Source organism: Haemaphysalis longicornis, unplaced genomic scaffold, assembly GCF_048455015.1.
Source record: "Haemaphysalis longicornis isolate Haplotype H1 unplaced genomic scaffold, Haemaphysalis longicornis Haplotype H1 scaffold_5, whole genome shotgun sequence".
In the NCBI taxonomy this organism is placed as follows: Eukaryota; Metazoa; Arthropoda; class Arachnida; order Ixodida; family Ixodidae; genus Haemaphysalis; species Haemaphysalis longicornis.
Genome location: NW_027526385.1, coordinates 148,276,215 through 148,304,026, shown reverse-complemented (window position 1 = coordinate 148,304,026; position 27,812 = coordinate 148,276,215). Strand labels below are relative to the sequence as shown.

The 27,812-nt window shown below is 46.0% G+C and overlaps 1 protein-coding gene across 2 annotated transcripts; it reads right to left on the bottom strand.

The window, feature by feature from the left end:
- Positions 1-26,578, bottom strand: LOC144138723 (uncharacterized). 2 transcript variants are annotated; one of them, XM_077671133.1, is made up of 6 exons: positions 26,302-26,578; positions 26,070-26,182; positions 11,214-12,133; positions 8,099-9,376; positions 3,041-3,262; positions 1-324 (listed from the first exon to the last, which is right to left on the bottom strand). In XM_077671133.1, exons 3-6 carry the CDS (start codon positions 11,823-11,825, stop codon positions 124-126), a joined length of 2,313 nt encoding a protein of 770 aa, XP_077527259.1. In that variant the 5' UTR covers positions 11,826-12,133; positions 26,070-26,182; positions 26,302-26,578; the 3' UTR covers positions 1-123. The 2 variants fall into 2 exon arrangements, with proteins under 2 accessions (XP_077527259.1, XP_077527258.1); XM_077671132.1 differs by having other exon boundaries at positions 11,214-12,125.
- Positions 26,579-27,812: the final 1,234 nt, after the last annotated feature.

Sequence of the window (27,812 nt, the reverse complement as noted above, 5' to 3'; positions counted from 1 at the left end):
GTCATTTTACATTTTCGCTTTTTATTTCAGATGATCTTCCCTCAAGGTGGTGCTCAGGTAGAGTTGGCCGCAGCCTCTTAACTGTCTGAATTTGTTTATCAGGAACCAGGTTAGGCAGAGTGACTAAGTGCGCTGAAGTAGCGGCTTCTGGACCCCTTTGGAGACGGGCGTTGACTGCACCGCCTTCTCCTTTCTCTTCGCCACAGAAGCGAGGACCGATGAAGTGCCGGAGAGGGTAGAATGCAGAGTGGTTGTCAATGTGGTGGAGGAGCTCCGTTTGCCACGCTGTCGATCGCTTCTGCGACCACAGAGGCGCTCGCGGACCTGCGAAAACACACACATCAGTCCTTTATCATCTTAGCAAGTGTTTTCAATCTGTCCTTATCTCTACAGCCTGTGCTAAATTTTTTACCTGCCTTGTACACGTCGGTTTTACACGCCGTTATTGCTGTAACAATACCATTTTAATGCCCCTGCAATCTGCCTGGTGCCCAAAGCCAGCCACTACGACACGCGGTCGACTACGCTTGCAATTTATTTGGAGCAACTGACGAATATTTACCACCGTTAAGTGTGGGGTATGCTATCCAGTTACCTATGCTGAACTACACTACATTGCAAAACAGTTGCAGAGATATTATAGCAATTAGTTGCAGTCCTACTCAGGAAAGCTGCTGCAGTTAGGTATATGCACAGAGAGAGAAACAAACCAATTATTCATTGGAGAGACTATAACTGTAAACTAAAAATGAGCTGGTTACTCAAGGCTCTGCAGTAATCAAAAGGCACAATGAGTGTCCTTATGAAACCATACGCGGTAACCATATATAGCAGAAAATAAACATAAAAAGATAATAAACACGTCTCTCCTGACGCACCTACACTCCCACCAGCACCAGCTATAGAACTACGCAGGAATGCTTAAGCTTCCCCTCCGCAGGGCAATTGGATGTGGGCATGGAATATGAGGTAAGTACGTATTAGTTATCGACATGCACAGAACTGGGGTATGAGTAAAAACTTGCAGTTTACGAAGCCCTTATCAGGGCGACGCCCCTTCGGGGTTTACAGAAGCTTAATTTTTCCTGAATTTACGGAGTGAAAACTGCACCTACACTTGCACTAGCGTACCCACTGCACCGATAATCCTTGCCAGTTCAAACTACATGTGCGCAAGCCACTTTGCTTGATCCCCTTAGAGCGAGAAATTAGGAGGCACTCATAACTGCCTAAACTTCGGCGAATCTTAACCCTTTGGAAGATATGTATGGAAGCCTCCGTAGTAGGCATTGACCTGTGCAGCCATGTAGCGGGAGTTGCCGTCCTCAAAATAATGGCAGCAAAAGCTGTACGCATGAAATTAGTACAACTACAACCGCCATGCTTGAACTGGGTTCCCATGGACCTGGGCGAGGAGTTAAAAGGTAGAGTAGCCAGATTCCCAAAGAGATCAAATTTCCTGCATTTCGGAGCAAAGTAAAGAAGCAAACACATCGCTAAAAAAAAGAAATGTTGGTGTCAGCTTTCAAAATTACGTATAAATTTGTGATAAGTGGTAATTCTTCGACCTGCTCCCAATACAGCCAGTATAGAAGAAATTTTGAATTAATCTAAATTTGTTGTGGTTGCACCGAACGCGTAAGACAAGCTTCCGGCTGTACCCCTGCCGATGTGGTTTTTGTGGTTAAAGTAATATTTGAGTCCTAGTAGCAACAGGAATGTTTTACCCGTTTTACTCCTCAAGGGAAACTTTCGGCGGAGCTGAAGAATGCGTCGGTCGCAATGTGTGATATATTCGTATTCTACCTATTTAGCCCACATCTTTATTTAGAATTCGACTCGTGGTCCTCACAAGTAGAAGCGGAGCGATATTTCATCGAATACAGCAGGAAACTGTTGCGTAGTACGGTGGGTAAACGCAAAATGTATTGCAATGTTTTCACCAGCAGTGTTCTCCGGCCGTTTAACGTTAAGCTGACGCTTTAGTCTACGTTTGGGCGACCGATAACGGAAATATTCCGTCTGTTACCATTGCGCCACCCGTTCAAAAACTCAAAACCCCTGACCTAAGCTTAAGGCAAAAAAACTTGGCCCGCTTCTTAAAACCCCAAGTTTCTTCTTCTATAATGTGACGGGCAGGATGATAGCACATTCATAGGTTTACACAGTACTCTCCGACCCCGTTCCGCTATTGCCTTGGCTGTGCTTGGAGAAGTTTATTCTCTTTAAACAGCAGACGCAGTTGGAAGCAAGACTTGCTGTGCCCCTTGACTTTTCCAGCGGCATTATAAAGGTCTCTGGACCATCGTTTTTAATATTTCCCTGTTTTGGTAATGTGTTGTTAATTAAGAGCAAGTGCGGTATCTAAGAACAGACACTACTGCCATTTTTCGACAACGTTCGTCTGCTTTAATCAGCCCCCTCCATCGATGCAAATCCAAGCTTCAGAAATCTAACGATGGTTTGAACGTGATGATGCGTGCATCCCTGACCGCCAAATAAGAATTTGCATGCATTTACCTCTAAGCATAGGCCGGCAGTGATAGCATGTCTCCCTCTTTTAGTTGTAATAACTTCATCGTGCACGCAGTTAGTTTTACCTAAACAACGCGAAATTCCACAAGCTTCTCGCAGTTCGATGGACGCTAATTTTTGATTGTCAGCAAACCCATCACATGCGCCGTTCCACGGTTGAGAATTTCAGTATAATTTGGTTATCAGCGTGTCCACAAAATGTCGCCACATTGAACTTGTGCAGCCAATTAATTTTATTCTTTCTAGTACGTGAGCAAAAAATTACACACTTGAAGAGTGGAGGGAGTTAAAATTATAAAACAAAGGCCGTCGCTTCCACCCAAGGCTATAGAGTTCTCGAACAATGTAAATGTTAGCTCGGTGTTGAGCATGGAATTGAGGAGCGTTTATGTGTCACCACAATCAGCTATATAACGTCTCCTCTCCGCAGCCGAAAAGGGAACCTTGCGCTCATAATTCCGGAAGCTGTATCGTAAGTGTGCCATAAATACGTTAAGGAACTTGCCATGCGGTAGACACTCCTTTTGAAGGTGAACGCAAGGAATATGAAGGCGCCCTGCAGTCCACACAGCACGATGAAGGGGTACCAGAGTGCGCGGAGTCCAGTTAACGCCGCGGCAAAGCCGAAAATCCAGGTGAGGCCGAAGACCACTGCCAGCTTTGCGTATAGGGTCAGACGTCCTTGGTCATTGCTTGGGCCCGATGACGCTCGACGGGCCAGCTTGGTCTGCAAGGCAGCACAAGTATGATTAGGCATTACTGTTTGAAATGGAGTATTTATTTATTTTATTTATGTACGCCTATTGCGGTCGCGAAAAGAACCAGCAGGAGAAGCACAAAATGTTCATTTAGGAACACGTGTGAGTGTGCTAAATAATTTTGGACAATGCAAACCCGAAGTATTAAACGGCGGCAGAAGCATGTATTGGAGAAAATTATATACTGAACGCATTTGGCAGTCTAGCTTTCATCGAAATAGTCTTAAAGCAGAAAAACTACGGGAATGCTTGGAATTTTCTTAGAATGTGAAGGTGGAAGCCTAGTTGGGCCTTCTGCTGATCAGCTAAAGTACAACTTTAGCTGTTCCACAGCTCTTGTCAGACCACTCACGGCCGCTCGATATAAAGCGGCTGTGGGCCATTTCTGCAGCTTTAGCGACAGTCAGCTCCGCAAGTGGTGGTTACGATGAGCGGCATTTCGAGCTTCTTTAGCTTCTTCCCTCCCCCGTGGCGCACTTTCCCGGTCGTCCCCACCCACGACTAATGTCTGGTGTTTAATTATGTTTAGCGCGAAAAAACAAAAACTGCGCACGGATCCTGTTCTCGGCGCCGAGTAAGCTGGCCCGACTTTCCGCGCGCACTTCTTCCAATGGGCGAAAAAAGCAAGGGTGCGACAAGAAGCAGGCCCTATGTGGATGGTGTTATGGGCGTCGTGTATTCAATTGCAGTTATTAGCGGGAAAGTCCATATTCGCTAGACCAGCCGATGTATCAACGACCGAGCACGCCAACATAAATTGTCGATAAAAAATAAAGGAAATGCTCATTTACCCACGAATAGACCTTATGCGAAATTGCTTGGTGATCTAGCAACACTGATGTAAACGAGACCATCGGCCATATTGGTACGGGCGCCGATCGGGAAGTCTGGTATTGTTTACTGTTGAAGAGTAGGTGACGGTAGCGCGTTATGGCTCAAACTGGACGGCGTTTTCCGGCTCCCGACCGCTGATTGTGGACGAAGGACTTCTCTGCGCTGCCGACTGTGTCTGAAGGCTCATACCACTCGGGGTGCCGCGCCAAAAGACCCATCCGGGCGGCAGCGGAGCGGGGCATGCCGCCTAGCCACAGAGGCGCATTGCTCGCCTTCATCGGTGCGGACAAACACGTGCGGCTCGCAGTAAGTAAATCCTTCTTTGTTTTTTACTTGACGCGAGTTAACCGGTATGAGCATTTGTATAGCACTTTGTTCACCGTTGTCTACCATGCAAATGCGTAGCGGCGACCCTGTTGCAGCAACCCATAAAGAGGAAAGTGACAATCGCCAGACCGTAACGCTAGTGGGTGGATTAGGTATTTTCAAAAGCTGTACATCGAATTTGCGGCATGATTTTTGGCGAAGATGTTTACGGAAAGGTTGCGGACGTTTTCCGTGACAGTCTTCCGCCCGCGCGTTTGCCGCAAAGCAATTGCGCTCTGCGGCGAAGTCAACTACAAAAGTGCTCATACGCCGTGAATTTTCTTTTTTTTTGTGTTTTCATTATTTATTTATTATTATTTATGTTCTGCCGCAAAAAATTGTTTGTGTGTCTTTATTCTCCTTTTTTGGCGGTGGGGTGGTTGTGTTTATTTCTAAAGCGCATGTTTTTGGTGTGCACGAATAGATAATACAGCAAAACCTCGTTAGCTCGAACTCACTGAACTAGAAGATTTTTTTTAATTCGATGGGTCATTGGTATAGCCCGAATGTTTACCTGTTTATCTCGAAAGGTTCTGGAAGTGAGTTCCAGATAATCATATTATTGCTTGCTTAAGTTATGACGAACACGATTATGCGGGTACTGGTATCATTACCCACGGTGAGGTTTTTAAATGTTGAACATCCTTCTTTTGAAAATGCATTAACAAAGCATGCAGAGATACTTGCACGCTCGAACTTGACAAACAATTTTGACATCATTGCTGTTTGAGATGTCGATTATTGCCCTTGCAACAGTGTTAGCAAGACACAAAATCTGGTCATTTTGAGTCTGTTCCTTGCGGCCACTTCTTTCTGCTATGTCCCTTTACCATAAACTGTAGCGGACTAGTCCTGTTCTTTCCTGAGTGCTATTTACTATTACTATCTCTGTTCTTGCAGGTTGCGCCTCATCCATGTGCTCAGAATCTACTTTCGCTCCCAGAAGAAAAGTGGCCGGCCCTATGTTGTGTGCCTCACGTTTGAGACGGACAGTGGGGCGATTGGGAGGCAGCGTGCGATTGCCCGGCAGGTTGCAGTGGAGCATGGAGTCACATCCTGGCTGCTGTGCACCTACTCGCCCTCTTGCAAGTCGAAGGTTTTATGAGGCGCCACCGGAGCGTACGTGCACTGAGCTGACACAACAGTGAGGACGTCCGAGACAGCAGGGCATCAAGCCGGCGAGTGTCCAAGACTGGAGAAGCCCGCGAGAAAATGGCCCCTCCATTTCCTTGCCAATGCGTGTGTTCCATTCACGTCGAGTACAGGAGCAATGCGAGCAGCAACAATGTGCCGTGCAGGCGCTTGGGAGAAAACTTGGTAGCCTTGGGAATGGGTTTTTTTGCCCCAGTTGTGCTGGCCTCACCCCCAACAGTGACCGAAACAAGAACTGGCATGACGCCTAAAGGGTCACCTATGAGCTACCAGCTAGCATTCATGCCACATTTCGCCTTGGTCATCTCGCGAGCACGCAGAGGCTGGGCAACGTCGTGTTTACTAGACCGAGGCATGCAGGGATGCGCGAATGCTTCCCTTTATTCCATTTATATCCACAGTTTGCTATACTGTACACGCTATAATTCAGCGAAGTAGTTTATTTACTGGGATTTTCACTGTGGATACAAAAAATGCAAAAGCACTCAAGCTGATGCGCTGCGGCCTGATGTAACTCTGGCCGTTTTATTATTTTTTTAATAAAACTTGAAAATTGTCTTAGCTACCTACATCAATGGCCACTATCATTACGTCGGAGGCATGCTTGCAGCATGCGACAAACTAGAGGAGTGAGTGTGTATTTTAGTCGCAAAATATTCGACATTAAATACATCGTGGCTTAAATGAAAATGGGCACCAAGTTAACTTGACATAACAAAAAAACCTTTCAGCCCGGCAAATCTGGAACCGAGTGTAAAAGCTCGAATTTTCCACCGTTAGATCATCATAAAACAGTGTACGCCACTTCTGCAACGACACGCGGCTAAATGCAACGTAAAAGAAACCAACAACACACTCTCATACCGTGCGCGTCCGCCGCAGAGGAAAGTTTCAACCGCGCCGTGACGGCGTAGTGCGGCACGAAAAGTTTGTTTACAGCCATAGGTAAGATAAAGGCTCATGTAAGAGCTAAGCGGCACCATTTAACAATGAAATGAAGCGGGCGCAGAGCCACAGGGTCGAGTAAAGAAACAGCCTAATTTTGGCAACGTGTGGTAGTTTTCCCGGTCGAGCGCCGCTGTCAGTCGCATGAGTAGGTAGCGCACGCTCAGGCTTCATTTAGAATACAAAGGCTGGACCACAGAACTCCAACGCAGCTGTATTTTTCATCCGGACAGCGACTACGGAATCCCGCGTTTAGCGAACCAACGACAAATATTCGCTCCCAGCGCACCGCGCCCGCGTGTAACAAAGGTTGCTCGCGCCGGCATAGTTCGCGTCAGAAAGTTCGTTCAAAAGCGTGGAACTTCACGTACCTTTTCTCCATTTGGACCGGTATTTCCCCATTGCGTGCAATTCGGCACGAAGCAATGCTCCGGCATTGTAGTTCATCACCAAGAGCGGTCAATGCCCGCCTTCTATGCTTTGCTCATTGGTTTCGGTTTCAAACGACCGTACCAAAATGGCGGACCTAGTTACTGGAGTCGACATGAGATGGCGGGGCGCATTTTGCATAGGGTCTATTGCGATGACTCGAAGTCTGAGCCACTTCTGGGAGAGATTACGATTCTGGGTAGGAGCAGAGACGCAACGGCATGAGAACTGTTGGGAGCTTTTTATACCACGCAAAAAGGCGATAATTGTATGAGTGATATGTCGGCGGTCCTTTTTAACTCGGAGAAATAATTTTTAGAGCGTCTCTGTTGATTGAAACATATGCATACCTGCGATATCCTAGTGTGGCGCATGCTGCACATGCTCCAGTTGTTTCTACATTTACCGTCTCCGGCGATGATTAAAGTTCAGTTGAAAGTTAGCGCTTTTACTGCCTCCTTTCTTGCTTACTTGGTTTTTGCGCTAAACGCATTTAATTAAGAATTATGAACTAACCAGCCCTCCAACAAGTTTTGGTAAATTAATGTGGGGTGTGTCGTCATCGACAGCAATGTGGAATCAAGTTCCAAACACAAGCGACGAGCTATACCAGGCACGTCTACACCGTTATGAGACCCGTCGCTTTTTTTCAGAGCCCTTCTCGGATGCTCCTGTTTCGCTTTACCAGTGCGCGCTCCGCCGCCTTTTCGTAGCGCCCTCCTTGAGTGCAGCGGGGTCGTTTCCCGGCACCCGCTCCGATTTTTAAAGGAAGTTGTCTTTCTTGAGCTACTTGTCGCAGGAAATGTCTATTTGTCTGTATGTGTGTCTCTCTGCCCGTCCCTCGATTCAACCTTCATGTCGGAAGTTTAAATATTACATGAATGAAAGGTTTACATAGGAAAAACCTTCTCAAACAACGAAATATAGAAACACACTTCATACTTGCAAATATTATTCAGAAAAGAAAAATATGAGGCATATTTGAGACAAACCGACAAATAATAGATTGCAATAGTACCAGCCTAAAGACACCAATCATTAAAGACCCGAATTGTGTCTGTACAGAACTCAACGGTTACCTGCTTTGAGGTCTGGTGGATGCTGCGAGCCGTCAGTAGGAAGAAGACAGTGTTGGCTAGCAGTAGCAGAAGCACGGGGGTGCCGAAAAAGGCGACCAGGCTGAGAGGCCGATTGATCCAGCAGTACGGTGAGCCGTAGGATGGACTCCAGGGTGACTGCGGCCGCACGTACTGTATGGTCACCGCCGCTGCCACAAGTAGTGCGGGTGCCAGCCACGCATACGCCGAATACGCCAGGAAAGCGGTCGCTGCCCGCGAGGTGCCACTTATTCCTTTGTGAAATGTGCGGTGTACGTCAATCGCCATCACGTTCATCCAAAAGAAAGCCGCCAAATGGGTTCCGTGAGACACAACAGAACAAGCGCTGCAGAACGCTGAGCCGGGTGTCAAAAGAAGGCCGCCTGCGACGAACGTACCCTGAGCTACAAGGACAGAAACAGCGAGGGAAAGCACGAGCCTGGCAGGTCCAGTTCTCAGTTTCGGCAGCAACGCGTACGCGGTTATGTGGAGGATGAGGCACACCACGGAAATAAGGAGTAGTATTGTTGATAACACGTCCTCGAACTCCACTGGCCTTAATGCTGTGGCGTCTTCCGTCGTAGACACGCAAGCCATCACTGCGTTGGGACCGTCTCGGTGCCAACGGTCTGGTTGTAGTTGCTCAGACAAATTGTCGATTTCGAGGAATGAGCCCTCTCGCACATGTACCTTCTCCTTGGTTACACGGGTCCAGTGGCAGTCATCGCGCTTCACGCACACGTCCGCTGGGCAACCAGATTTAACGCATCGATTAGTCACCGGATCGTGGAGCTCGTCCCTTCCGCAGACATTGTTCATTGGTGCGCCTGATAGAGCTGCCGCCTGCCAGTTGCTGAAGTCCATGACGATGGCGTACGATGCACCCATTACTGAGGGACGTGATATTGATGGACCTAGCTGTGCTTTCAGGTTGCAGCTCAAGTCTTTCGCAGAGACTCCGTTGCATATTGCGCAGTGCAGGTTTCGATAACCGAGCATCGTTACCTTATTTTCCACCATGCTGGCATAGCTGTGGCACTTGATCCGGACGTCAGCGTTTGTGTAGTCGTCTGGGCACGTCCTCACAAGATGTAGAGGTGTGCATGGTGTCACGTGCAACTTTTCAGCAAAGTCAGCATCCAGCATTTCCTTGATGTAGATGCGGCATTGGGCCTTAGGTTTGCTGCCGTCCCACTGAAATACGAGTGCTTTGCGGATGGAGCTATACCTGATGTCAGTGGCCGTACCGTTTTTCAGTGCCTGCAGAGAGCCAAAAATATGTTTAATTTTGAGAGAAAAATCAGTAATAGCGGCATTTTTGTTTTATTTTAGTGTAGGCTTGATAAATAGGGAGGAATACCGAAAATACTTCATTTAGTTTTGCTGGGATTTCTGGTTTAACTGTATAATAAAGCGAAGCTTTCTGTGCCTGCTGTGGTTGACAAAATCCACTAGAGGAAGCCCAACGTCACACAAGCACCTCAAGAAAGAAATGAAAGCAGTTCTATTCGACGTAAGAGCTATGAAGTGCCGAGCAGTGGCTCAGCAAAGGGACTGTGGCGGATTCGCTGTACTAGCTTTAGTACTAGTCTGGCGCTGATATCGCAAGTTGTCACAAGAGGGCCCAGCAGCCCATAAAAAGGCCTGTAAAGAAACACTGGATTGATTTTTCGTTATTTTGGGAAATTGAGCTGGTTGTATCAAAATTGTATTCCGAATTTTAAGTAAATGTTTTCTTATTTGGGGCTAGCAAAACCTACGTGGCAACAACTGAGCGCAAAACTCACCCCGAACAATTTGCATATAAAGAACGTGTGCCTCTATGTGTTAGTCGGATTGATATCGGCTTCGTAACGCGAAGGACCCAGGTTCAATCCCCACCAGAGGAAGCGGTGATCTCTTCGAAGCCTCTTTTACGGTGCGCGGCGCCGTGTTAACCGCTACGCATTACTACGGTGGCTAGGTACCATTTTTCCGAAGGAGCGACGACGAAAACCGGGCCCCTACAGAAGTGAGAAATGTGACGAGATATATGCTGCGACTGCGAAGCATTGTTAGCCTGCATATTTACGACACGGCCGCTCGAAGGGAGCGGCCGTGTTGGAGCGGCCGTGTTTATGAGGACTCGCGAGGAGTGCCCCGTTTCGGATTTTTAAAGACAACTGGTCTAATTTTAAGGTTGCGGGAGGGTGCAAGGATGCGTTGCAACATTCCTGAACATCAATTCATTGTATCATTTTACATTTTCTCATTCCTGATTTATTAGCCTACATTGTACCAACTGAGAGCAATGTTTGGAAGAGTTCCACCACCATTTTTTGCTATATCTATGCGCAGATTTCGCCTACTGAGCAAGGCATTTGTGCAAAAGCAAAAGCGCAAACAATGGCGTAGATATTTGATCCCCTCTTGCAATCAGGTTTGATTTTGCTAAATTTTAAGCCCTTCCTGCTGCCTCATAACACACCAATTGCCCGGGCACCGCGCTTTAGGAGGTAGTGGCTTGGAACCCAGTGTGCTGTGGTTTATTGATTGTCGGTTGCTAATTGTGCAAGCGGTATTTGAGAGCCGTGGAGTACTCAGGGACGGCCAGTGGATTGCGGCACACCCCCCCTACCTTACGAAATTCTACGATCCAGGGGGCTGGGGGTGAAACAGACGAAACCACTATATCTGGGGATTATGAAGGATAGAGTACCAGTAATCAGTATCCCTAGTATTGTGTGGTTTTGCTAGTATGACCTTATTAATATTGTATTATTGTTGGTATTAGCTTTATTACTAGCATATTTTGGTGACAACCGACTGTTTGGAATTTTCATTTGTTCGAAATTGGACAAAAAATATTCAGAAAATGATTAGAGATCTGCGGCATTTCTATCTTTTTCTGGACAAATACATCGGCTTAGATATCTTTTCGTTGTTTTTGTGCTTTTGTACATTAAGGTGCTTTTGCACCTTTGTTGAATGAATGACGAGTCAAGGTCAGTCATCGCATTTCCAAATTAATTCATGCGAAAATTAGCTCTTTTGCTTGCTTGGGTAAAGATCCCGTCATTTGCATTTGCACAGTAGGAGTGTCAAAATCAACACTCACTTCAGACGCATCTTTGGGTGAGCACTGGAACACGAGCTCCCAGGGTCGAAGACTTCTTGTATCGCCGTTGCAGGAAGCACAGTAGGCGTTCCTGTACACAACTCCAGAACCGAGGCTCAGAACCGGCAGGTCGTCTAAATACGACAGCTCTAGCTTTTTTCGGTTTTCATCCTCGCATCGCAACTTGGTCTCGTCGCCGTCATTTGCTTGTGACCACGATTCAGGACAACGCACGACAGCCACCACATCACGGCCAAATGCGGGAACGCAGGCAAGCCGTGGACGCCGGACTTCTTCGAAGAAGCGGTCCGCGCAACAGTCGCCCCTATCACGACACTCCTGGGCGGTAGCTCGACACGTACACATGTTAGGTTCGGTACCGTTCCCATCGCACTGATCCCTACAATCACTTTGGTCAAGACCCGCTGAGACCCTCTCGGCGATGAGTTCTTGCGTCGTTGTCGCCAGCGATGGCGCCGCCACGTCAAGCGCATCTTCTGCAGACGATGAAGGAGCACACAGCGTCACGGCGACCAGAAGGACTACTTTGCAGGTGAAGGGTATCAGTGGTGGCGACAAAGTCCAGCCACCGACGAAAATTGCCGCAGCCATGACTGCGGTTGCAGCTCCAGGCGATTTGGAAGCTGAGTCGGAGCCGCGGGTGACCTCTTTTATGGCGTCTTCCCGCTGTCCTCGGCTCAGCTGAATCCACGACGGCGGTGTGTTTATTTTGCTGTTTCCCAGGCTGTGGTTTCCGCAGTACGATTGCGTCGAGGGCCGGCACGTCCGTATGGTTTCTCGTAAGTGCACCCGGCGCCATCGTAGGGGTCGATGATGATGGCGCGACTGCGTTGCGGAGAGGGTTTCATTGGGGTATGTGCGCCTTCTCCAAGCGGACGTTTATGGCAAGCCCTGCGAAGCTGTAATGTGAAAAAGAGGGAGCAAAGTATCAGCCATAAAAGCGTTCAGAATAATTGCTTCTTGAGTAGAGGGAGAGCGCCCAAGTGGGCCCACTTCGTAACAATGCCACCAGTGCGAAAGCGAGCCCCACAAAAAAAAAATACCGCCACCTGGGATAACTACGGGGCAACCACCATGAGCGGGAATTATGAATAACACGAAAGGACCGCCCGGCATGGTCGTAAAAAATAGACGGCAGAGTTAGCGGTCGTAAAACGAAAGCAGATTGAGCGCTCAGTCCTCGTTGCCCTGACTACCATTCTTGCGAAAAGTGAAACCGTAACTGTAGATGTGATACGATAAAAAAATACAATAGCGCGTCTTCCTGAGGTACTTGATGCTACTGCTTCCGGAGTACCTCAAGTGAGTTAAATATTTCTGATATGGAGCTCAAAATAACACCAATAACTACTATTGCTCTTTTTTGATCCGGGATAGAGCCTTAGAAATTAGATCTAGTTATTTAGAGTTCATAAATAAAAATATAAAACAATAACCTATGTTAACTTACAAAACTACAACCATTCCTCTTGAACATGTAACCAACAAAGCGAAATGGAAATACAAACGCCCGATAGCACGGCAAGAACATTAACAAAAATCCTCAAAACGATTCAACCGTGCTGCATCACGCTTTCGCACAAAAATCTGTCAAAGGCACAGCAAACACTTTAGTTTGTATATACAAGTATAGATGATTGGACCGACAAAATGTAACCGAACCGAAATTAAAAAAAAATAAAACTTTCGGTAGCTACCCTAAAGGAAGAAATAAATGCGGTTTGTACATTTCCCCAAAAACAAAAAAAGACAGAACAACGCTCTAGAAAAAACGGAGAAAACGCAAATAAGAAAATGTGACAACGTTCCCACAACGTAATGCCATGAATATAAAAAAAAAATCCCCGGTTGCCGTTGTCCGCACGACTAACCTTTATAACGTAAATGGAGACACTGATCGAAGAGATATTCAAAAAACAAATAGAGATCAGAAAAATGAAACTGATGAAGCGAACTTATTAAAATAAAATAGGCATCCTATACATCTCCGCTCTAAACAAAGACAAAAATAATCTTTCCCCCCCAAAATACAACGGAAACACGAAGCAAACATGGTGAAAACGAACACACCATGCATGACACGGTGTATAGGTGTAAAATACACAATTGGCGGAATGAAATCATCACAATGTATTTGCGCAAATGGGCACCATTGGCAAAAATAGGCAAGGAGAAGCTTTAAAACAAACAAAATAATCGAAGGTATCGGACTGCTGATAGCTAGATATTGCTACAACTAGGTTTGAAATGTACGGTTGAGATGCATTGTAGTCGCTTCAGAAAAAAATTCCAATGTAAATACCTAGTCGCTGCAGCCGAGGCTAGCACGATATGTGTATAACCGTCAGATAGGCTTTATTCGATCGAACAAAAAACACAAGAGGTTAAACTTCTGGGTCTCGCAGTTGTGTCCAGAGTCAAACGTGGCAAGCCAGGAACTCACAAAATTATTTTAATGCGGAGCATTCTATAACGAGGTCCCCCAAAGCCAGGACCATGTAACGCTCTGCATTTCAAGAAAAATGCAAATTTCCAGTAAAAACACTTTTGGTCGTTATAATAGCGTAAATGGAGATTATTTTAGGGCAGAATTTTGAAAAACCAAAAAATATAAAAAAATGGAACGAATATATCTGTTACAAAAATGATCTAACATCACAAATGTGCATCTCACGTCTTCTCCCAAAATCGAACAGTGAACAAAAATGTCCGTAAGAGAACGTTCAAAATACGAAAAAATAGCTAACCTCGCGAGCTGTGTGACAACCAGCATTTCCAAAAAAAATGAAATTTGGCTGCAGAGAGAGAGAGAGAGAGAGAGAGAGAGAGAAAGCTGAGAGGTTTGCCGGCGTTTACAGTCGCCTACATGCTTTTCTGCTGGGGTATTGGAGGGGAGAAGAAAAGGCCCAAGAAAGAGCTGGGCAGGAAGGAGAAAGGAAGAAAACTGTCTTGGACTTGGCGCGATGACGGAATTTCACAAATTTGGTTTTTGGCCTGAGATTGGGCCACGTAATTTACAATTTTGAAAGTAAGCCAATGTCATCCAAATAAGAGAAGAGACTCGGAAGAGCTTGGTGCTCTTCGAGGGACAAATCCATGGTACTAAAACATTCTTCAGAGTTATTAGTACCTGTTCAATACGTTCAATGTTTTCAAAGAAGTGGGATCACGGTTAGGCGGAACATTCTCTTCACGGATTTTAAGGCAGCGCTACAAAATCTATCAAAACGAAGTATGCTTTCCCCCAAAAAATCACAGCCTGTGACATCTCGTACTTTCATCACATTGCCTGCTATGCTGGCCACAACGTTAAATTAAAGTACATACCCGCACACAGCGGCATCAAAGGGACTCAAAAAGCCGACGAAGAGGCCCCTAAAGGCCTTCTGCACCTGAAATACCGCAACGAGTATTTTACGAACGCAGAAGTTTTTGCTACGGCTCGCCTCTTTGCCGTAAATGAAAGGAGTAGCTTGCAATATGCCCGCTGCTTTCTACACACTATTGACCCAGAATTAAAGTCGAGACTCGTGAGATAACCGCCTCGTAAATGGGAAACGATGTATTATCGTCTACGGCTGAATTTTGCGTACACAAATAGTTACGCATTTCGCCTTGGAGTGCGCCAAATCCGCACTGTAATAATTGTTCTTGTGTGGAAACAGTTGAACACATCTTATCAAATCAAGCAAAATTAACACTAGTATCGTTACAATAGCGCAAATAGAGATTCTGGTCGCACAGCATTTTGATATACCAAACAAAAGAAAAATTGAACAACTAAAATATTTCCAAAAATGATACGACAAAATTAAAAGCATTTTAAACATTCCCCCCAAAACTACAGAATGAAGAAAACTCCGAAAAAAAACACCTGTAAGTACGAATAAAAGGAGCGTAAACTGATTAACTTTGCAATACATCTTGCATCTTCGAATGAACATAATTAGTGAAGTAACAGTGCAGCCGCCGAATTTTTAATAAAATCGCGGGAGCGTCGACCGGTGGGTGGGTCAGCGCTTTATCACGGTAGAAAGCTGCAAAACGAGCGAAGTAGATCGCACAGTTCAAATGCGCAAAACAAGGCCACCAGTGCAACCGCCGTCTGATAGGGTGTTCCCACAAGTGAGACACAACCACTTTCCGCTTGTAACGAGCCATCCATCTTTATTGATGTGAACTAAGCGCACACGAAATCGCTGTCACCTCAGATCGATGTAAATACCCGTTTGATTACCAGAGGTAAGGGTTTGTGTCCTGATTGTGGGAAAAGTGTAAGGCATACGACGGTTTCACTGGAGGCTTTGATCTGCGCATGAGAACTGTGTAATCTATTCCCACTCGTTTTGCCGCTTTATATGGTGATAAGGTGTTAACCAAGACACCGGTATACGCTGCAATGATATTATTAAAACATTCGGTGGCTGAACTTCATAGCTATTAAGGTATAAATTCACCTGATTGGCTAAAAGAAACAACACAGACTTTAAAGGACAATATACCGGCGTCTTTGGCTACTCATAGTCATTTTAGGCTGCAGGTAACTCGCTACTGATTAGCAGAGAATTCTCTGAATTTCAGCAGATTTTTCCGACAAAATTTTTGCAAGGCGGAACTACGAAATTACTAGGAATGTTTTTTTGGCAGAGAGCAATTACGAGGCAGAAAAACAGAGAAATGTTGCAAAGAACAATATGAGTTCGGGGAGTTCGGCCACCAGGGGATTTTTATCGTGCCCCGAAAGCACGACGCACAGGTGTCTTCACTCGTGGTCTTCTATCAACGTCTGAAAACTTCAAACTCCGATATAAATGTATGTAGGCAACATATTTACGCAACATACAGACAGTAGTGAACCTCTTGCAAAACTTATGTCGTCTAGCCAGAACACAGTGCGCCGGCTACAAGCAGGAAAGGGTCGTCCCATGGAATTGGGTTTCCATTTTTGAAGAGACACGTGTTGCAACGCAGATGCTGCTGATTTTTAAAATTATGGCACTCTTTCGCCAAGATATAATGTACCTGAAACCCACAAACGAAGTCCTGGAAATACATGTATACACATGGTTAGGATTAGCTGAAAAAAAGCGTTACGAAATGAAAGGGAAACGCGCAACAACGAGAAGTCGAGAAACAACCCAATACCAATCTCTTTCTGATGAAAACGTGTCGCCATCAACCAAAAGAACCCTCCTTCTTTCTCGTAAAGGAACTGCAAACGCCGCGGGTATGGACCTCCATAAAGATTAGAAACTCCTGCTGGATCCGTACACTCAGAGAGAAGTGGGCGTCTGTCATGCACAGATGTGTGAGTCATGTTTTTTCCACCCTGTTGATGCTTTATGTCCCCAGGAAGAGGCGACTCAGAGGGCGGAAGTTGATTTTTCAGACCCCCCGCTTCAGTTAAGCAGCGCCTGTAGGAGAAGACCAGACTACAAAAAGTAACTTTGAATGTTCCAGTGTGCGCGCCTGTGCTGTTTACGCGGTTGGCTCTTCTCTAGGCGTGTGGGTGGTCTTTTGTTCACGTGTTTTGGATGTCCTGTAAATTGTTGTGAATGTTACTCCATGTCCAGTCCCGAAAGGCTGAGTGAAGTTGATTGTCAGAGGTGACCGAAGTAATAGTATTTTAAGGGCATAGACGGGGTCTTTCAGTACAGCCAAGGGTGAATTTCTCCGAATCCACTTTAGTTTTCGAAAATCCGGTTACATTTTTCCACTCAGCGAACGAATTCTCTCTGTGTGAATTTTTTTGCACCGAGGTGGATCGATTTCGAGGTTTCAGTTGGAGTTGAATGCCAGATCTTACAGAAGACCGTATGAAAGGTCCTGCACACACAGACAACACTGCAAGCGTGCTTTGTGTTTTAGAATGCGGTGTAATGTGTTTCCCGCGTGTGTTTTTATTTCTTTTTTTTTGTCTTGCCTTTGGTGTTGTTTTTTCTTAAAGCGCAGTGCAAATTACCATACAGTAAAAATCCCGAAAAATTATTTAGAGGCTTTTTTATTGTTATGGTATGAAGTACAAACCTGAAGCGCATAAAGCATTGCATTGGTGGCACGTAGCAATATATCTCGTTGAGGAAATACAGAAATATAGGTGTCGGCAGTCTACAACGCCAAAGGAGGCATAGGGGTATGGTTCGGCTCTTTTTTTATTACGGTTAGTAAAGTTAACATTTTTTTAAATATACGGAAGAAAGAAAGAAAGAAAAACACGCGCCCAGAGTGGGGACCGAACCCACGCCTTTCGATTAGATCTCGACTGCCTTACCAATTCGGCTATCTGGGCGACTGTGTTCTCCTTCAGTTTCTGTGCTATTTATATTTACTAGAAGTGTATCTGACGCTTGAGGGTGGCAGCCAGCGCCACTATGACTACACGGGGAGAAGAGGCCTTCTTTTCAGCCCCCGGGGCGTGACTCGAGCTTCTACAGCCTGTCATGAGCGAGTAACTGGCGGGAAGCACTTTTATGCTACCTAGGCATCAAGACTGCCAGAACTGAGGCCCTCGCTATGCTTTTAAAAACAAGACGGGTAGATTTAGTCACAGCTAAATCTACCCGTCTAAGTCCGGTGTAATGTTCATACTTGTCGGCATTGTGGAAGAAGGACGAGACATTACGCAAATATAAGACAACAAATTAATACAGAAGTGATATTTGCAGTGTCCCTTTAAAAATCATACATGCTTGATTTTTGCGAAAATAAATACTTCATCAACTGCAGAAACAACTTCACTCCACCGTCGACTGGTGTCGCCCGCGCAACTATAGCTTCTGGCGCCATTTTAACAAATCAACCAGCAACAGTTACGAAAGGTTCTCTAAATAGGTTCGACGTTCCTCTTGGAACGCACGTGGAGTAGGAAAACGTGTTTCTATCAACGTTGAAGTAGGGCGCCTCGATTCACGTGCGTCTCCGCCGTATGGCAGAGTTGGCGTTGAGACAAACGGCCTGGAGCAGCGGAACGCGGTAAATTTAAAATGATTTAAGCAAATCTTCGGCGTCTTTTCCTTAGGAGGAGCGCGACGCAAGAGGAACAACATGAGAGGTGAGCGGAAAAGCGAAGGAAGGCAAAGGCGATTTACTTGGCAAAGCGATTTACTTGGCATATGCGATAAAGGCTGTCGTCTTTTGTCGACATTTGCAACATAAGGAGCAGATACGCGTAAATTTTTAATACACCTGAAGCTGTGACTTGGGATCTTTGTAAGTAATTGTAATGCATTTAGTCCCGCCTACCCGATTGGCAGCAAAGCTATTTGTGGAAAAGGTTCAGTTGCAGTTTGTGAATTTCAACTTTTTATTTAGGCAAATGCTATCTCTAATTTCCATAGCTTTTCGGTAGATGAGACAATATTCTTTCGGTTTTGTTTTCCCCGAAAAATATCTTTATGCTCTTGGACAGCTCATAAGACATTTCGCTACTTCAGCGCCTGAAGTGTCTGTATCACATTTAGTTATATGTAATAAATGCCGCTAGAAGTGCATGAAATATCCGATGATGCCGATAATGAAACCATTGAGATTCACCCCTTAATAATTCCACTTGTGGTTTTCACGCTGGCCAAATTAGACAGCCTGCTGGCATTTTACAGCTACAGAATTTGCTCACGCACTCACTCTACTGTTCAAAATGCGGTGAACACAGATTTGTATATAGAAGAAAAGGAATCTGGGGGGAACGCACAGTTTTGAGGGCAAGCTTCAGAGTTCTGTTGGCGCACCACTCAGAAGGTAGGGTTGGGCGTTGGGCTGCCGTTAGCACCCTGTTTTGCGTGAGAAATTTGCGCAGTGTTTAGAAAATACTTGCAAATAATGTCGTGCTACACGCCTTTGGAGGGCAAGTTCACTGACGCTGAAGGGAACCAGCGCAGCTCAACCACCTCAGAGTAATGCATGACTGCCTAGCGCCGCAGTCGCCTTGCAAAGTTAGGTGTCTGGCCTTCTATCAATGTCTTGATTAAAACTGGTTTTAGAGTGCTAGTATGATTGCTATTGACTCCTGAAAAGATGCTCTTCGTATTCTGTCCCGTACGCCGTGTTCCCTGTCAATACGAACCGGTGAGCCCAAGGTTGCGGGTTCTATTCGCGGATACGGCGGCCGCATATCTGATTGAGGCAAACAGCAAAAACGCCAGTGTGTTCGAAATTTCGGTCCCCAGGTGGTCAAAATCAATCTGGAGGCCTCCACCACAGCGCGCTTCATCACCTTAGTAGCGTTGGCCCGTTTAACCCATGATCAGTCGGTAAATAATTTCAGCAGGTTTTTTTTTTTTAAATGACATAAATCACGTTTGGTGATCTAGTGAAGCTTGTGGTGTTTGTATATAGCTTTATTTCAAGCAAAAAAATACAGTTGATATATACACCAATAGCTTCGTGGGAAAAGAAGGTGTTCCTAACATCTTTTTAAATTTAAATTTGGCTGTATGGAATGCTGAAAATAATTCAGTCTGCATGATAGCACTCGTTTAATATTCGCTGCTGTTGGCGAGGATGCTAACCTGCATGTTTATAGAAACTAATTGTGAACCTTATTTTCCAGGCAACTTGTGGGCATGAGGCCAGAAGGTGGACCCTCTAATCTTCGAGAAAACTAACCATCATGATGCCCGAAGTATGAAGCACCTTCCAAAAACATCGAGACGCCCCGGATGAAAGGCTGGGTTGTCCTACACTAATTTGAAATGGTGAAATTTTGAAGGCCTCATGTTTTGCACGTTATTTAACTTTGCATCGATACCATTCATGACATCGCTTTTAAAACGCATGTTTTTTTTAGCAGTTTTGTGTCTTGTCGTTTACGAGGGTGAAATATTTCTTCCATCCTGACATCACAAGCCTTTTATTTCACACATGGTGAGGTCACAGTTGTGGCTCCACGCTTTGAGGAAGCGATTGTCGGCAACTTCTGGGAGTTTTTGTTTCCTTTTAGTGTAAGTGTATTGGTGGCTATAGCATGTTTTTGTGTTTCCTTGACATGTTACCGAAAAACGTGTTTGGTTTAGTATGAGCCAACATAAGCTACAAGTTCAGAAGTCAACACAAGATAGGCAGCATTACTCAATTGCAGCCGATATTTCATGGGGGCATGGAAGTATGGCTCTCAGCAGACTGCCCGGAGTTGATTTTTAATGAATCGTAAAGAGATGAATGATGATGATGATAATGATGATGATTGTAGGATTTAACGCGCCGACGCAAGGCAGGCGATGAGGGGCGCCGTAGTCGAGGGCTCCGGATTAATTTTGACCGCCTGAGGATGTTTAACGTGCGCCCAAATCTCGTACACACGGGCGTTTTTGCTTTTCGCCGCCATCAGAAAAGCGGCCGCCGCGGCCGGGAATCGAACCGCGACCTCGTGCTCAGCAGCAGAACGGTTTAGCCACTGGGCCACCGCAGCTGGTTTGAAGGGATAAATGTGCTTTGTGCTGCACTAGAGCGTTGGTATTGTAACGAGCACTCGCAGCTATGTGCAGCCAGAGAATATGCTGGATTGCAATGCATTTCTATTAAATCTGAATTGTTTTGCGTTCGCGAAGTTTTAAGAAAAGGCGGCAAGATCAAGGCTGCTTTTTATTTGCTCCAAATGCACTAACAAAGTCGTCTTGAGCTTCCAGCTCTTTTTGATGATTCTTGAATGCGGAACAATTCAGAGTGAATAAAAATGCATTGAACTCCAGCATATTCTCCAGGCAGCGCGTAAGCTGGGAGTGTATTTATGGTTACAAAACCTATGTTCTAGCACAGGGTAAATTTTGCAGTTTCACGGTTTGTGGTATTTACGCATGTTTATGTCATTACTTTAACATGTGCCACAATAAGACATTGCAACATAATTCCTGTAGTTTGAAAGAATAGGCATTGTACTGTAATTCCGTCGCACGGTACATTTTCTGTAGTGTAGTCGTACGGAACATGTTCCTTACTCACCTATTACAGAGTTTGCTCCAGCCAACTATGCGGGTCATTTCCCGTAGTTAAGCTTTACAGAACATTCTCTGTTTGCTATGGATATGGAGCGTATTCCGCAGCCTAGCTAGAAGAGAATAGAACTGCTGCCAATTTGTACAGAACATTTCGTGTACCCAGTTAATACTGAACTTGTTCCATAACCTAGAACCGCAGAACATTTCCCTTCGGGTAATGCTACAGAACGTGTGACCTAATTTTGTAGTACGGCGTAAATTAACGCTTTTAATGGGTCATAATATTTGTGTGTATTATCTATATATATTAGATATATTATATATCTAACAGAAACTATATATATATAGTGGAACCCCGCTGATAAGTCCCCCGGACTTACGACGACCCACTTCTTACGACGAATCACCGCGGTCCCGGCAAACGCCTCATAGAAACAACGCATAAAAACCCCGATCATATGACGCTCAGATGCACGCGGTCCGAATCATACGACGGACCCTGGCGTAGATAAACCCGCGTTTTCGCCATATTTTAAACCACTTCGCTACCTCGTCCCCACCTTCTTTATTCTTAACCCCCATTTGATGCTGCTTGATATGCAAAGGTCTGCAGGCGGGCCAGACCACTTGCTGAACAGACGGAAGCAGGCAGGCGCGTACTCGTGAGCGGGAGTTAACCGGCGATGGCCCCACGCGGCAGCAGCACGCCAACCGCGAGAAGTCGAAGTTAAGGTGGCAGGCAGGACCACGAATTTGAAGCCGCCGACGAACGCCAAAACACAGACGACGCAACAGCCGCTTTCCCCGCCCGCTCACGATGCTCTCACTCCCTATATCTCTGCTCGATGCTTATCAGTGTCTTTCAAAGCCGCGTTGTCACTGCGCTCCTTTCTTTGCTAGAGTTCCTCCATTCACGCACGTCCGCCGCAATGGTTGACACACGTATTCGTTGGCACGCCACCTTGGGTCACTCACTGCCCGCCGTAAACAAGACCGCTCTATAATTTCCGCCTCAACACGGTTAACTCGTGAAGTCTGAATCATCTTACCAGTTTCATGCTGCTGGGACATGTGGGAAACGAAAACAGCTGTGTGATCAGCAGTTTGACACAATAGCGACGGCACGGGAGCGTTCAAAATACAGTGAAGTAGATACAAGTATTCCGGCTCCCTGTAGTTCAAAAGGTGTGTCCACCCTGTTCCGAAATGCAATTTTTTTTCATCTCCGCCTTGTATTATCATTCGTTTTGCTTTGCAGCGGCCATTTAGCACTCGCCTTTTCCCCTTTCAATTTGCTCGACCACGTTGTCCTTATCTCGCGCGCGCCAGGCGAGAGGCTGGCGGACTATAAATGGCGCCGGACTGCACGGTATCGCGTAGCGCACAGCGCTTGGCTGGCGGGCTAGCTCGGGTGCCTTAGAGGGGAGGGATCACAACGTGGGCGGTGCTTTTCAAACTTGAGATTTCAGCTAAAGGTTGGAAAATTAGTCTAGAATGCGCTAAATACAGTATTTTAAGTCGATTCTTGGCCCACCTGTTGCGTGAGACGGTCTACTAGGCCGGTATTTACCCGCACCCCAGACATACGACACCCCGGTCATACGACACCCCGGTCATACGGCGCTTTCTCGCGGTCCCTTGAAAGTCGCATTATCGGGGTTTCACTGTGTCTGTATTGACTTCACTGACTCTTCGCCTGCCTTCAAGTGGCCTTAGATTTTCCTACTAGCGCACCAGTGAGTGAAGCGTCGCATGTGCGTTTGAGCAGCGCTTGTGTGGAGCGACCTGAACTGGGAACATGATACAGGGTACAAACTAACAAACTAAAGAAACGTACATTTTTTCATTCACAAACGTGTCGTGGCTAAGTTTCGCCTGAGCGAACAAATAGTGACGACCACTCGGCGGCCCGTAGACTAAACGCTGGGCCGTCGGAAGGTCGGCGAGCCGCGCAGTAGCGCAGTCAAGCCAAGTCATTTCCTCCTGATGTCACACGAAAACGCCACAGAAAATGGGCGAGGATGCAGACAGGAAGACAGCATTTTCGAATTGATTTTTGTACTGAATAAATTCGCGTAAACTCACTCAAAGTGGTCGAACCATGGCCTATGGACTCCGGACTACAATTTGCGCTAGTAATCCCGCAATGTTTATACATCACTTCGATGTCCGTTTGAGAGCGTTGAGGTATGCAATGTATTTTTGTTAAGCAATATGCGAATTTTAAGAGTTCATCTTCATTGTTTCATAAAGGACTCGTGTGAGTTTTTTTTCGGATTTCTCACTATATCAAAAGCCCATTGAAACAGGCAATTTTTTTTTATGAAACGTTGCTCATGACAAGGACAGGGGATCCTGACTGGATTTGAAAGGCAATACGCTTGGTCACCTCAAATGTGTGTAAACGGGACTGTTGCTCTCATCCTGTTACTGCAAAAAACCGCTGATGATTTGTTTTCCTCTTAGTTGGGATGTTTGTTTCTCTAACTTATGCTGCTTCATGTTTGCCCTGTACGGTGGTTAGAACACGAACGTGTCATATTGCGCCTCACTTTCGGAGGGGGGAGCGCTAGTCAAGCTGTTGGTATTTTTTTTTTCTTGGGCCCCTCAACTCTAAATGCGGAAAGAGTATTTTTTATTAGTATTACAGCCTGCGCCAACCACCCAACACCCCTCTACGCCCATACAGCAGGAGAGCAGTGTGTAGGCCAAACCCGGCAACAAAACTTGAGATGCCACTCCTCCCACCCCTATTGGGTTTTCTCAACCAACCAAAAACATGCCGGCAGGGGAATTCATTCATTCAGTCATTCAGTTATGTGACGAAGTCTTCTGTACGGGATTAATTTTCTGGTCAATCTAAGCAAGCACTGCGCGCTTAGGAATTCTTTTTGACAGTAAGAAAAACGATAAAATCTTTCAGGAACATGGCCGAAAGGTACCTCTTTTCGGGATGTCACTTGCGCCAGATGCGATGTTTCTAATGCGATTTGCATTCTCTGAATATATCACCTAGTTGCTCCTGCGAAGGCCTCTGTCTAACCTTTTCCTCGCAAAAAAGCGTTAATTTGGCACTCAAAGTGTCCTGAAATGTATAAACTCCAGCCAACAAAATTATGTACATTGCCTACGCAAAACCGTAATCAACCCCAAAAACCCAACAACCTGGGTCTGAACATTTTGCTACAAGCCAACTAAAAAAAAACTACGCCCATGTGTATCCTTTCGGAACTGCAAAAGCTAGTTGGAAAAAGGTGAACCTACCGTTCAAGTGAAATAGCATGCATAACTCATGCTTAGTGACAATGGTTGCGAAAACTGTTCGAAAGGAACGGAGCGTGCATTGTTCAGGTATCAAGCGGCAACAAACCAGGAAACAAAACAAGTGCCGGAATTATAGATATCAGGGGGGGGGGGGGGAGGGAAGGGGAAACAACCATTGGAAGTGACGTTCTTAAAATGGTCCTGCCAGTTCTCCGGTAAATAAATGCCATTGGGTATTTTAACTTTCCTGAAACACATGAGCGCTACATTTATGAAGTACGTGTCTTAGAAATTCCGGGTACATTCTCCCGTACGAAAGACCGTGCAAGGTAAAGGGCCCGCCCCAAGACCACACCAGATGAAGCCATATAGAAGTGGCTGAGACGCCTAGGTTAGGAAACAGCGTGTCGGTGTTACGTATCTGTACTCCCTTCGAAACGAAGTGCATTATCTGTCTGCTTGTAACTGACACAAGAAGTAGCTAAGTCCCTTTTTGTAGTTTTTTCTTATATCATTTTTGAATTACACAGTACGTGTCGGTTTTTATAGGTCTTGAGCAATTCAAAGTATTTAATTATTAATAGCGCATTTTACAGGCCTCTTCCAGCTGTTTTGTCCTTCGTAAGTATGGCTTGTCAGTTTCAATAAATCATAACGTTTTCGCATTCACACCACGTATGAAAACGTAAGTGCAGCAAATATGTTTTTCATATCTGTGCAACCACCTTTTTAGACCATTCTTCGTTACTACCTTGCTTGACGTGCGAAAATTATTTTCAGAAACTTTTTGCAGTTAGTTATCAATGAAATATTTTGGTCGGATGCATTCGCGCCAATCAATCTTTTTATTTTTCGAGAGGTAAAAATTTTGGCGATTTGTTTGTTGTTGGCGCTGTAGTTCTATGGTGCCTCGTGTCTTTTATGAAGGTTCAAAGACATGAATGAGCCTTCACTGGGACAAAATAAAATGTTTGTTAAAGTTTGATGGAGTATGGTGTGCCTGTTACAGTTGGGATATCATTTCACAATCCCAACTGTAACAGGCCCCCTCCCCCCCCCCCCCCACACACACGCACGCACACACACACACACACACACAAAAACAAGAATCAATACCATAGACACACTGCATGAGTCATGGAGAGCGGATTTCTATCAATGTACTTTCAACGCCACAAAAAATGGAAGTGCTACCTGCCATAGCGTTGCTGGAGCGGGTGTTGTTCCCCAGGTTATTCTTTTTTTTTATTTTTTTTTTTGGGGGGGGGGGCATGGAACAGAAATTGGAATTGGTGCAGTGTACAGGCAACGTCCACGCGCGTGCTGTCCCATGTGCCTTTTGTAGATACTCTGCAGTAATAAAACTACACTTAAGAAAATTCTCAAAAACAATTCACTTTTGCAATACCGGCTGTCCGAATAAACGGCATCAGAAAGAGAACTCTATCTGTAGTAACCCGTTATTGTTCGTGTAACAAGAAACAACGGAGTTCATTTGTGGCATACCTGCCCTCAATGTTCACTGTGATTTTTAACTCGCCAGCGCACTCGTAAAGAGACAGATCACTGTTTAAAAGGCAAACACCAGCGCTGATTGACAATTACTAAAAACTGGGGACGTTGAATAAAGGTGACTCACCTTCCCTGCAAGGACGTGTTTCACACCACTGTTGTCGTCGTCCTCTACGTAGCCAGTAAGACCTGTTGGATAGGCGGTGCTTGTTCGGGGAGGGTACAGGGCAGGTTATCTCGCTGTTGGGGGAAAGGCGGGGAGAGCGAGATATTACGATATGGAAGCAGCGTAAGGCAATGCACTCGCGATAAAGAAGCTCACAAAGGTGCGCGTAACTCCCGTACGCACGGGCACGTACTTGGCCTGGGGTTGGAGGCTCTCAGCGTGCCCAGCTCGCTAACTGTTTCGTCCGCTGGTTGGACTCTCAGTATGCCACGGCAGAGTGCTACTCCTACGCGCGCCTCTGCTTTCTCTTTGTACTTTCACCTTCTCTTCCTCTTTGAAACTTTTGTCCTCACTCTTTCTTTTTGAACCAAGCCGTCGACACTTGGCGAACGCACTTATCACCCGCAAGTTGGCTCTCCAGGCGCCGTTGCGACACGCTCCTGCCGGTCTGACTCGAGCGTTGCGTGCAGCTCATTCCCCCACCGGATAAGCATTACCGACACCGCTATCGCTAGAACGGCTGTCGGGGCTCGGGTGAGACAGCGGGGATGGCGTCACCCTGTCGTCCGCCGTTCTTCGCGTATGCATACAAGCGTGTTCTCGAAGGGTGTGGCACAGTGTTGATAGTAGTGGCGTCGGCGCTCGTCTGACTTCGGAAGTGTGTGGTCGTTCAGGCTCTTTTGCCCAAGGAGCCCGTCTTGGCAGCAACAGGGACTCGGAAAGGGAGGCCCACGCACGAGGACGACGTCAAGAATCAAACAGAGGAAAGAGCAAGACAAAAGAAGCGATTCCGAGAGCCTCGTGCTCCACGAGAAGTTTGTTTAGGTGACCCGCTAGGGTCCTGAGTATATGTGCATACGACGCTACGAGCTATAGTCGGTCAACATAAAGAACGTGACGGTTAAAGCGTTCACAGTTTGCATTGGGCGTGATAAAGCGTCAGGGGAGAAACGGGTAAACAGCTCAGCTCCACCGCAGGGCAATTAATGTTCCGCACGAGGCCTTTGAGCCTATTAAACCGCGTGGCCGTTTTAACCACGGAGCTGTATAAGGTTTTAGTTCCGCCCTGGGAAGTTTCTAGATCACTATGATTGGCGAAGTGAAGGGGGTGAAATTATATAGATCAATAAGTGCCAGGGAAAGTCGCGAGGAGGTAAGGGACCCACGAGCAGATGTTGGGGGCGCGCTCCTCAAGAACAAAATGTGATTAGGGAAGTCGGGCGAATTGAACCAGGGACCTTTACTCCTTGAAACCGGCTATCTAACCACTGGGCCACCACAAAAGCCTGAAGGGTACGTTGTTAGCAGCGGCAGAAACAAAAACATGTGCAGCTAATCGGAATAAAAAAAAACACTTTTGTCGGTGCGCAGGCTGCCACAACTACAAAAAGCAATGTCACATAGGAATTTTCACAAGTAGTACACAAATTAGTTAATATTAAAAGCGGGAAAAATACCCTATCAACAAATTTCGGCGCCCATTGCGTGCGAAAACCACACCATCTCGCTCTTCCAGACCGCCTGATTACGCTACGGGAAGGGAAATGCAGACATGGGTTTGGGAGGTTGGAAATACAGAACAAAAGAACGAAAAAAGCAGTAACCTAACCCCCAAAATCAAGCACAACCGAAAGCAATGTAAACGCCGCCGCTGCAGGAAACAAATATAGACGAACCAGGGGTAAAACGCCTCCCGTGGTCGCC